The sequence below is a fragment of the Gossypium arboreum genome, chromosome 8 (assembly GCF_025698485.1).
Source record: "Gossypium arboreum isolate Shixiya-1 chromosome 8, ASM2569848v2, whole genome shotgun sequence".
NCBI classification, from domain to species: domain Eukaryota; kingdom Viridiplantae; phylum Streptophyta; class Magnoliopsida; order Malvales; family Malvaceae; genus Gossypium; species Gossypium arboreum.
In genome coordinates, this window is record NC_069077.1 from 8949028 (window position 1) to 8961700 (window position 12673).

The 12673-nt window shown below is 28.3% G+C and overlaps 1 protein-coding gene across 1 annotated transcript; it reads left to right on the plus strand.

The window, feature by feature from the left end:
• Nucleotides 1-3809: 3809 nt before the first annotated feature.
• LOC108467851 (uncharacterized) lies at nt 3810-12144 on the plus strand. The gene is made up of 4 exons (XM_017768662.2): nt 3810-4685; nt 10239-10446; nt 11134-11263; nt 11350-12144. The coding sequence occupies exons 1-4, from the start codon at nt 3823-3825 to the stop codon at nt 11616-11618; spliced, it is 1470 nt and encodes a 489-aa protein (XP_017624151.1). The 5' UTR covers nt 3810-3822; the 3' UTR covers nt 11619-12144.
• Nucleotides 12145-12673: the final 529 nt, after the last annotated feature.

Below are 12673 nucleotides of genomic sequence, written 5' to 3' on the forward strand. Positions count from 1 at the left end.
ATATATAATATACAATGAATTGACCCAATTATAAAAATCTCAATAATTGTTGTCAAAGTGCTAATGCAATAACGGGTGAATAGGTAAAACATGGCCCTTGTGGAACATACTCTGTGTGAACATTTGTTGAGTTTTGAGGTTTAATATTTTGTCCACAAAAAAAAAAAAAAATTGTAGTGTACAATCTATATGAGAATAATGTTTGGGTGATTGTGTGTTGTGGAGTTTGTCGCTTGAGTTTTGTGGTGACTTGTTTTCTTTTTATCTGTTGGGTGATTTGTGATTTATTTTTAGAGGAATTCGATTATGTTTGGGATTCTATTACATTTGTTGTTTCAAGTTAAAAGATGTTTTTACTGCCACGAGAGCAAGGAACTGTTTAAAAAAAAAAAAAAAAAAACTCACCGCTGAAAGTGTTATTGATTGAAAAAATCGTCATAACTTGTTAGGATCTCTTGTTTGTTTTTATTGTTTTAAATTTCGGTGGGAAGACTTTTTAAAGAATTAATTTATTAGCTTTTTGGGGCTTTGTCTAGTACAACTGTTCATTGTAACTGGATTTGTGGCTTTGTTGGCATTTGTTTGTGTAAAACTTTATGAAATCAACTTTTGGAAAAAAAGAAAAAAATTACATCTCTAATGGGTTTCATTTTTAATCACAACAAAACCATGGAATTTGCAAGAAATCTTGGTATTATTGATTATCAAGACTGAAGCCTTGGATCTTCGGGTTTCTAAACTCAATTTTTCATGTATAAGTCTTCTACGTTTATTTTATCATGTGCAGTTGTTATGATTTTTTATTTCTCTGTAATTTATATAATTGTATATTTATAATTTTATTATTTATAAATTAAAGAAGAAAGCCAATATTCCTCAGATATTAATTTCTGTCCCAAGAAACAAAAATTACAAAACTGAAGCTTGTGGTATCTTCCTTGAAAATGCAAATCTGAAGTAGACCCACATATTTAATATTGTCTTAAATACAAATCATTTTCCACTTAACCCTTGTAAAACTATATTTTTTAATTCTTTTTTATAACCATACTTTTAGTGGATGCCCTTTTGTCCCCTCTTCACACAATTCTCTTATGTTTATATCTGTGCGATGCAGGCCATACAAGGACTCTTTCATGGGACCTACCATGATTCTACTATTGCTAGCTGCATTGATTATAATTAAATCTTAAAATTTTAAATTATAAATAAAATTAATAGTATTTATTTATAAGTTCTTTATATTTTTATTTAATTTAATGAAAATGTATCGTGTCATTTTTATCGATAGTGTATAAGATTTTATGCACATTATTTTTATTTTATGTATTTTTTAAAATTTGAAATTTCAGCCCATGACTTAATTAGTAAGTGTTAAATGGTTAAATTTTACTTTTGGTGTCTATATTTTATGTAAATAATAGATTTAGTCTATGTTAATTTGGTCAATTTTAAACTTAGTTCATGTATTTTTTTTGACATTTTTAGAAATTTGAAATTTTAGTCTTTTAAATTCAATTGATTAAATTTTGTTATTAGTCCTTGTATATATGTAAAGTCTGTAGGTTTAGTTCATGGTCTCTATTCGGATGCTTTTTAGTCATATACTTTTCAATTTCAATATTTTAGTGTTAGATACAAATAACAATTGTTAAATCCATGAACTTGTTTTTCTCAGAGTAATATATAGAAATAACAAGTTAGCATGACATTACATATGTAATAATATGCTTGTTGTGTCAAGTTTTGGAAGTAGCATAACATAATGAATGTAACAACTACCGTTTGGTCAAAAATAAAAATTTTTAAAATTAAAAAATTATAGGAATTAAAAATGATCAAATTAAAATATACGGACAAATTTAACAACTTACGCGTGGTACATGCACTAAATTTGAATTTAACTGGCATTAAATTTATTATTTCTAAATATTGTACGATAAACATAGTCTCACGTGTGTAATACCATGTTACCATGTTGTTTCCCCTTATTACTCATAAAAAGTTTGAATAAGGACTAAAAATAATCAAACTAAATAATAAGGACTAAATTCAAACTTTATGCATAGTACACGATTAATAGTAGATTTTTAAAATTTCAAAATTTAAAAGTTTGGAAACAAAAATGAACCAAATTATAATGAAGTAACAAAATTCAAAACTTGCATATAATATAGGGACTAATAATAAAATTTTACCTTTGTAAACAAATCATTTAAAGATACAAGCAATATAAGCTTGTAAATATGAACACGCTGAAAAAACTCTAAAACCAAGATTCTCTATTAAGCCAAATTTAATTTTCCTTTGATCTTTACAAGCTGTTCTTTGGGCCCAAAAATGGAAACTTCTTAATTCTCTTTTTATTTTTATTTTATTTTTATTTTATGTAAACTACATTTAATATAATTAAATTATTAATATTTTATGTTTTGATCACTTAACTCCAAAAAGTCTCAAAATAAACATTAAACTATTTGATAGTTTTTATTTAAGTTATTGGGTTGAGTTTTTTTTCTTTTTTGAAGTCCAGCTAGCAATCTCTAAGCGACAATTGGATAATCGGTATTGTGGTTTAATATCTATCGATGAGTAAAAGAACATACCTAGATCGGAGAAAAAAATTGTTTAGAATTTGGTTCATAGATTCATGACGTTCAAAATTATTTCATAAAAAAAATGATCTGTAAAAGAGAAGGGGATGGGAGTTTTCGATTAATGCAGGTGGTGCAAATAGAAAATGCCATTGATTTGCCCTATCCTTATTTTGTATGGAGTATGAAATAAGATGAAATATCATATGAAGGGGAAATACGGTTACAGGCTTAGAACTATTCATAACTCTCCCAATCTATAAATAGGAAGAAAATGTACTTTAAAACACTTAAACCCACATCCTCCTGTATTGACAATAATACCCATATCAATTAAACTAAGACTTAATCAACACATTACTTAAGATTTGAATCATTTTACTTAAGATTTGAATCATTTTAAGTTTATTTTTAGATTTAAATTACTTTAATTTTCAATAATTTTTTATTATGGAATTGAATTTGGGAGGAAATCAACAAATCTAACCCCACACCAACTCAATCTTGTTTGGATATGAAAGCAAGTCATTTGCCAATACTTGATCTATGAGTTCAAATACAGTAGGCTCCACTAAGGAAACTGCATGGGAATTTTGTAAGCAGGATAAGAATCTTAATTAAAGACTTAGTATCAATAATTAAATGCATATTAGTTGGAGTGGTTAGCTTTTTCCCATTATCTTAATCTCCCACAAATTTTCCTTTCAAAAAAGATTGCCTTTCCATAATCTTTCATCAAATTTATATTCTTTAAATTTTAATTTTTTAAATCGGTTCTAAAATTCGGATAAATAAAACAATTAATTTTTAATTTGATTAATTCAATTATTAATTTAATAATCATTAAATCAATAAAATTATAAAGTAGTTTAGTCATCGCTTTTTACTGATTCACAAATAATCTTATCTATATCTAATTTTATACTATCAGTTAGACCATAAATTCTTAATTTAATAAGTTGAATTGATTTATCCAATTAATCAAAAGATTTGATTTTGAGATCCGAACATCGAACATCGAACATCACTCAACTCGAGTTATAAAATTTAGAATTTAGAATCTTTAAAAATTCAACCCTTTCTTTGTGTTTACCAAAGTGTCACCAAACCCTTTCCAGCAAGACTCCTTCCTCTCTTACACCTCTAACCAGTGTTCTAACTCTACAAAAATAGCTTTCAATTTCCATTTCATTTCATCATCGTTATTTTTCCCTGTTTTCAATTTCTCATGCAATCATCAAAAGCTATAGAACCCATTTTGTTCAAAACCCATTTATCCACTATGCTCAAAATCCTCCACAAAAGAATCAAAGGCCTTTTCCCTCGTCTCCGATGGCCGGTTCGTTGCCGTTCAAATTCCAAAATCGTCATTAAAGTCTACACCAAACCTCACGATGATACCGTGAATGGAGGTTCGCAAATTCACCAAAATGGCGAATCGGGTGTTTTAAACTCGGCGTCGGCGAGGCCAATTCGTATAGCGACTTTCAATGCCGCCATGTTTTCAATGGCACCTGCAATGCCAAAACCAGATAAATCTTCGAGTTTTGACTACGATAATGAAGGTTTTACAAAGTCTACAAACGATCACCGGCCAAAGGGTATACTAAAACAATCCCCCTTACACCCAAATTCCATGAACGAAAACGATAGTCTCACGAAACAACAAAAATTCGTGAAATCTAAGTTGAGGGTGTCGATTAATTTACCAGATAATGAGATTTCGTTGCTGAGAAACCGGCAATTGAGCTTCTCGGAAAATGAAAAGGAGGGTGGTGGTCGCCGTCGTTGTAAAGCTCCGGTGAGTTTTTCGACGGATTTGGGGAACTGGTTCGATGATTGGGAAGGTTATAGAAGTAGGAAAACGGTGTTGGAAGTGTTGAGAGAATTGGACGCAGATATATTGGGTTTGCAAGATGTGAAAGCGGAGGAAGAGAAAGGGATGAGACCTTTGTCGGATTTAGCAGCTGCGTTGGGGATGAACTACGTGTTTGCCGAGAGTTGGGCGCCGGAGTACGGCAACGCCGTGCTTTCGAAGTGGCCGATTAAGCGGTGGAAAGTGCAGAAGATATTTGATGACGCAGATTTCAGGTGAGTAAATTTTCTTTTACTTCACCGTCTTTAAATGTTTTCAATTTTATTTTTATTTTTTATTCACCCTTTGAATAGTATTTAAGGAACAGTTAAATATTTAAATTGGTTCAACTTTTTAGAGTTGTTCGCATAAGACTTAAAACATTTCAATATCAAATTTTTTTTGAAAGTCTTGAATCAACTCGGTTCCTAAAAAATTTTAAAGTTCAAACTTTTACTTTTGGGTCGACTTGCTAAAAAAACTTGTTTTACTATTCAAAATTAATAAAGTATTTAAAAAATATTTTAAATTTTTAAAAATATTTTTTATTATTTAAAATGAATTTAAGTTAATTCGAGGTGAAAAATACTTGGCCCAAGCCTATCGGATTGGGCGGACTACACGACTCTTGGAAAAGTCTAACATTTTTACTATAAATTGAGTTGAATTATTTGAAAAATATTTATTTGATCACTTTTGTAAATATTAAGTTATTATACGATGATTTTGAGAAATTTAATTTTTATGTGAGAAATTCCTAAAAGTTTGTCCCTAGAACTTAAGTGTTTGAAAAAACAAACGATGGTGGGTTCACATAATAAAAATATTTCACTTACCATTGGATGGATTTAGACCCATACTTTATAATCTATAGGGCATTGTTGGTCAAGTATACTACCCATGGGCTAAAAGAGGTCGATTCTTCAAGCACTCTAGTTCTTGATCGAGTAGGGAAACAAACCCTGAAGGACAATAACATTTTGTAGACTTTTTTTTTGAGTTTGAAATCTTTAACCACAAAATATCATTTATTATAAATCTTGATTCAAACTTGAGATTTTAATTTAACTAGTAACCAAAATTAATCATAAACAATATTACCCAACTTTAACCCAAAAATAATTAAAACTCAAACAATTCAAATTCTAAATTAATCTAAACTCGAAATTTTAACACAAAATAAGTTTGAAAATTTAAAATTAAAAATAATTATATTTAAATTGACTTATACAAAACTAACCGACATCCAAATCATTTTAGTCAAGAATGGTCCCTTGAACACTGCCAAATCAAGTATCAAATAATTTTAAAGTAAAACTTCAACTCTTTCTTTTCGTCTTCATCGTCATTGCATAACCATGTACTTCCAAACAATTATCTTTCATAAACAGCTGTATATTGTTTGACAGAATAAAAGGACTTGCACCCACTTTCTTCATCTTTTATACTCTAATTTATTTTTTCCGATATTTTCCGATTTACCCAAAAGGAAAAAATTTATAAGAAAATTACCACATTGTTTTGCAGCTCCAACCTATTTTTCCTTTTCTTTTCCCAGAATTTTCTACTTTTTTTTTTTTGTACTTTTTCTTCTCATTTGGGCTAACTTTCCTACCTATCTTCCAATAATTGAAGTCTTATCACTGCAAGAAATAGTTAACCCTACGTTAGTTGGGTTCGAGAGCTTCGAATGAATATATGTATTTGGAAGCCTTTTGAAAAAAGTGAACTTAATGGGTTGGCTTTAATTAAATTTTTTGAGTTTAAGTTGAGATTGAATTTTTACCTACTCAAAATACCCTCATTTACTTTATAACTAATTTTATATTTTTAAATTAAGTTTTTAAACTTTTATAAGACTAATTTTTATATTTTAATTAGATTTTTTATTATAAGATTTTATAATATATCTATTATTTAAAGTTTTAATGAGTTGGTGTTATGAGTCAAGCGGACATCAAGTTGAAAGCAATAAATTTTAATATAAAAGTATTTTTAATAAAATATTACTATAATGGGATTTGAACATAAAAGATACATCATCTTCAAAACTTCTAACTTAATTATTTTAAACAAAAGTTTTAATATAAACTTTTTTATAAATATATCTTTTACCTAAATTTTTTCATTCATATTGTTTGTCATAACCTAAGATTTTACGCCGGAGTACGGCAACGCCGTGCTTTCGAAGTGGCCGATTAAGCGGTGGAAAGTGCAGAAGATATTTGATGACGCAGATTTCAGGTGAGTAAATTTTCTTTTACTTCACCGTCTTTAAATGTTTTCAATTTTATTTTTATTTTTTATTCACCCTTTGAATAGTATTTAAGGAACAGTTAAATATTTAAATTGGTTCAACTTTTAGAGTTGTTCGCATAAGACTTAAAACATTTCAATATCAAATTTTTTGAAAGTCTTGAATCAACTCGGTTCCTAAAAATTTTAAAGTTCAAACTTTTACTTTTGGGTCGACTTGCTAAAAAACTTGTTTTACTATTCAAAATTAATAAAGTATTTAAAAATATTTTAAATTTTTAAAAATATTTTTATTATTTAAAATGAATTTAAGTTAATTGAGGTGAAAATACTTGGCCCAAGCCTATCGGATTAGGCGGACTACACGACTCTTGGAAAAGTCTAACATTTTTACTATAAATTGAGTTGAATTATTTGAAAAATATTTATTTGATCACTTTTGTAAATATTAAGTTATTATACGATGATTTTGAGAAATTTAATTTTTTGTGAGAAATTCCTAAAAGTTTGTCCCTAGAACTTAAGTGTTTGAAAAAACAAACGATGGTGGGTTCACATAATAAAAATATTTCACTTACCATTGGATGGATTTAGACCCATACTTTATAATCTATAGGGCATTGTTGGTCAAGTATACTACCCATGGGCTAAAAGAGGTCGATTCTTCAAGCACTCTAGTTCTTGATCGAGTAGGGAAACAAACCCTGAAGGACAATAACATTTTGTAGACTTTTTTTTTGAGTTTGAAATCTTTAACCACAAAATATCATTTATTATAAATCTTGATTCAAACTTGAGATTTTAATTTAACTAGTAACCAAAATTAATCATAAACAATATTACCCAACTTTAACCCAAAAATAATTAAAACTCGAAACAATTCAAATTCTAAATTAATCTAAACTCGAAATTTTAACACAAAATAAGTTTGAAAATTTAAAATTAAAAAATAATTATATTTAAATTGACTTATACAAAACTAACCGACATCCAAATCATTTTAGTCAAGAATGGTCCCTTGAACACTGCCAAATCAAGTATCAAATAATTTTAAAGTAAAAACTTCAACTCTTTCTTTTTCGTCTTCATCGTCATTGCATAACCATGTACTTCCAAACAATTATCTTTCATAAACAGCTGTATATTGTTTGACAGAATAAAAGGACTTGCACCCACTTTCTTCATCTTTTATACTCTAATTTATTTTTTTCCGATATTTTCCGATTTACCCAAAAGGGAAAAAATTTATAAGAAAATTACCACATTGTTTTGCAGCTCCAACCTATTTTTCCTTTTCTTTTCCCAGAATTTTCTACTTTTTTTTTTTTGTACTTTTTCTTCTCATTTGGGCTAACTTTCCTACCTATCTTCCAATAATTGAAGTCTTATCACTGCAAGAAATAGTTAACCCTACGTTAGTTGGGTTCGAGAGCTTCGAATGAATATATGTATTTGGAAGCCTTTTGAAAAAAGTGAACTTAATGGGTTGGCTTTAATTAAATTTTTTGAGTTTAAGTTGAGATTGAATTTTACCTACTCAAAATACCCTCATTTACTTTATAACTAATTTTATATTTTTAAATTAAGTTTTTAAACTTTTATAAGACTAATTTTTATATTTTAATTAGATTTTTTATTATAAGATTTTATAATATATCTATTATTTAAAGTTTTAATGAGTTGGTGTTATGAGTCAAGCGGACATCAAGTTGAAAGCAATAAATTTTAATATAAAAGTATTTTTAATAAAATATTACTATAATGGGATTTGAACATAAAAGATACATCATCTTCAAAACTTCTAACTTAATTATTTTAAACAAAAGTTTTAATATAAACTTTTTTATAAATATATCTTTTACCTAAATTTTTTCATTCATATTGTTTGTCATAACCTAAGATTTTATTTAATTTTATAAATATTAATTTAATATTTCAAGGCGAGTAAAGTAAGAGTAAAGGATTATCCTTTTTTTTTAATGGTCGGGTGTAGGTATAAAAATTAGACAAGTAAAAAATCATCACATCTAGATGCGACCCCTAAGGGAGGGGATCATAGAGACGATACTTTTAAAATGTAAAATTCTATTTTTGATCCTTTAAGTTTTATAAAATTTTAATTTAACTAAAAAATTTTCTGATTTCGCTCTAGTCACACCCCACCCTTTGTCATCTTATTTTTGAGTGACATATCCTCATACCTATATTGAATATGAATATTTAAAAAAAAAACACTAAATAGACACTCAACATCAATGGTTATGTGGACTTTGTGGGTAAAGTTAGTAAAGAAAATAGCATTTAACCAAACACATAGTTTTTAGCTATGTTTGTTTTTTTTCTTGTGGGGAAATTATAGAATTGTGACAATGATGAATAGTGAATGATAGTTGTTAACATTACTTAAACTGGAGAAGAAGATAGTGCTAAAAGCTTCTTCCAACTTCTATTTTCTGTTTGTTTCATGGGAAAACGAAATCATGATTTGAATGTATATCAAATTAAAAGTTAGGTAAAATGTATTGCCGGCATATCTATATTTAGATGAATTAATGAAACACTACAATTTACCAATGTTTCTCAAAAACCTTGCAAAAAAGATAATGGAAAAATTACTTTATTTGAAATTTCTTTACTAATAGCTATAAGCAATGTCTTTGTAGTCCATGTTAGATTGCATGTTTAATTGTCTAATATAATAAGAGTGTCACGTTATCATATATTTAAGTATTAAAGTTGACTTTGTTTCTAGTTCAGGTATAAAAGTGGATAAAAAAAAGTACAATTAGTTACTAGTAGAGGTGTCCATGGGTCGGGTTGACAAATCGAGGCTTGGTTCTAAAAAAAATTATAAAAAGCTTGTTTCATTGTTCAAAAATTTAAAAAGTATATGTTTATAATTAAAATTAACTTTTAACAATTCGGGTCAGATCTATCTGAAGTGTAAAAAAACTTATTCAAGCCTGACCCATGTATAGATTTACTTGTTAGGTTCAAGGGTGGCCAAAAATTACATTAACGTATTACCTAAACGGGTGGCTAGCTTTTTCTAATTATTTGGGGAAGAATGTCCAACCATGACATTAAACTAGACATGTCAATTGAACGAAATAGAATAGTTTTAGGTCGTGTGAATTTGGATCAATCATTTTGGATTTTAAAATTTTCTGAGTAATTCGAGTTTATATCATTTCTAGTTCAGTTATTTCGGGTTTAATTTTTTTTTTTTTTAGATAATTTGGATTTGTCAGTCGAATTTTTTGAGTCTAAGTAATTTTGGTTTTGTTATTTAAGTTTAACACTCGGATCATTTTGAGTTTGGTTATTTAGGTTTAACACTCAATTCAAAATATTTTGAGTCATTTTAAGTACAAATTATTTTAGATTTGAATCCTTTCTAGGAGAATCAAATTATTAATTTTTTTTTTTATGATTAAATCATATTCGAGTTTCTGAGTTTAGGTTTTGATGTATCTACTAGTGAAGGAACTAAAAACTTGTGCTAATGATTCCCTTGGAATAATTGACGACAGGAATGTCCTAAAAGCAACCATTGATGTGCCCCAAACAGGTGAAATCGACTTCCACTGCACTCAGCTCGATCATCTCGATGAGAACTGGCGCATGAAACAGATAAACGCAATAATTCAATCCGACGATGGTCCACACATTTTAGCTGGAGGCCTCAATTCCTTGGAGGAAACAGATTACTCCACAGAGAGATGGACTGATATTGTTAAGGTAAATATCCATGGAGCCCCGTTATATTTTAATCGGTAATACTATACTAGTAGTCACCTAAATATTTGTAAATATTTTTTTTGTCACATCACTATTTAATTTTGTCTTTTTGATCATCGGTTGATGGTAGCTTTTAGAATTGGTATAATAACAATTTTAACCATCAATGTTTATACATTGTGTCAATTTAGTGTTAATTTAAAAAAAGTCTAACTCTCAACATTTACACATTGTATAATTTAGTCTAAAAAATAAATTTATCAGGTAAATTTAATTGAAAATATAAAAAATGATAACACTAAAAAATTCAAGATAATAATTTTTATTTTTTATTTTTTTCGTTTTTCTCATTCTTCTAAAATAAACTTCAATGTCACAAAGAAAAATAAAATTGCAACAAAAATAACAAATTACATAATATGTAAATGTTGAGGATTAAATTTTTAGATTCGTGACTAAATTGACAAAATTTATGGATGTTGAGGGCTAAAGTTGCTATTTTGTTAAATTTTAAAATTGGTGATAAAAATGATAAAATTGAATAGTTGGTTAAAATTTTTATAACTTTTCATAATTGGATGACCATATTATTCTTTTCCATAGTTAAGTGACTACTAATGTAGTTTACCTATTTTAATTCTCAATTCCGAAAGCAACGTATCCATAAATGTACTTTATATTTTACAGTACTATGAAGAAATTGGTAAACCAACACCAAAGGTTGAAGTAATGAAATACCTAAAGAATAAACAGTACACTGATGCCAAGGATTTCGCAGGGGAATGTGAGCCCGTCGTCGTGATTGCCAAAGGACAAAGTAAAAAAATGACCCCACCAACTGTTTGATTAAAATTCTCAGTGAATGTCATGCGAGCATGGTTTTATTTTTTTCTATGCTTGCAGGTGTGCAAGGGACATGCAAGTACGGTACTCGGGTTGATTACATACTAGCATCTCCGAATTCGCCGTACAAATTCGTTCCGGGTTCGTATTCGGTATTGTCTTCAAAAGGGACTTCAGATCATCACATAGTGAAAGTCGACGTAGTAAAAACAGATGAAAATGTCAAAGAAAATGGCAGCAGGAAGCGACGGCAACAACCGAAACAGAGAGTCGTGAAGATTACAGCAGACAGTTCTCCATCAAAAAGCATATGGAAAACACATACATGACGGGAAATTTATAATTTGCTTTAAATAATTTTGAAATAGAAACGATAGGGTTATATTGGTAAAATTATCATGTAGGTTTTTATACTAGGAGTCAGATTGCATTTTGCTCATTCTATTTAAAAAATAGGTAAATTAATCCCTGTACATTATATTAAAGAGCAATTTGGTCTTTTGTTTTAAAATATCATCAATTTATATTATTAAAAATTAGTCTGGTTGACAAAAAAATTAGACTGTTGCACGTGGCATGTCATTTGTACTTCATGCTAACGTACAAAGATCAATTTTTAACAGCAAAAATTGATGAAAATTTTAATTGAAATGATCAATTTGCTCTTTGATCTAATGTATAGTGACTAATTTGTCTATTTTTTGAGTAAATGTGACAAAATGCAATCTGACTATCAATACAGAGGTTCCCATGATATTTTTACCGGGTTATATTTGATTTGGGATTTATATGCGTAATGTACATAGTTCCTGAAAGGAAAACAATTTAAAATTTAATAATATATATTTTTTGTCATTGCAATTAGACATGATAATGGGTCGGGTCACTTGTCTAGGCCTTCAGGCCCACTCAAAAAGTGGGAGGGTTTGGACAAAAAATAAGACTCATTTTCTAAATGGGTTGGGCCTCGATAATATTTTTGGTCTGAGCTAGGTCCAACCTGAATTGGCCTAAAAAAAATTCTGTTGCCGTTTGTTGCCATTTTTCTATTATTTTGCTATCATTTTACTATTATATTGCTACTATTTTATTATTAATGTTTGGATATTGTATAACTCTTATTTTATTGTTAATTTTGCTACTATATTAGAGGCATTTGTTTCCTAAGTTGTAACTATGTTAGTGTTATTTAAGTATAATTTTTTTTAATTTATTAGGAAATATTTATTTTAATATTTTAGTGTATTTGATATATTATATTTTTAAATATTATTTTATATAAAAATAATATAAAATTTTTAATGCATGTTGTGTTAGGTTCAGTTTAGCATTTTTATTAAAGTCGAGCTTAGACAAAGTTTTAGGTCCATTTTTCGGGTCGGGT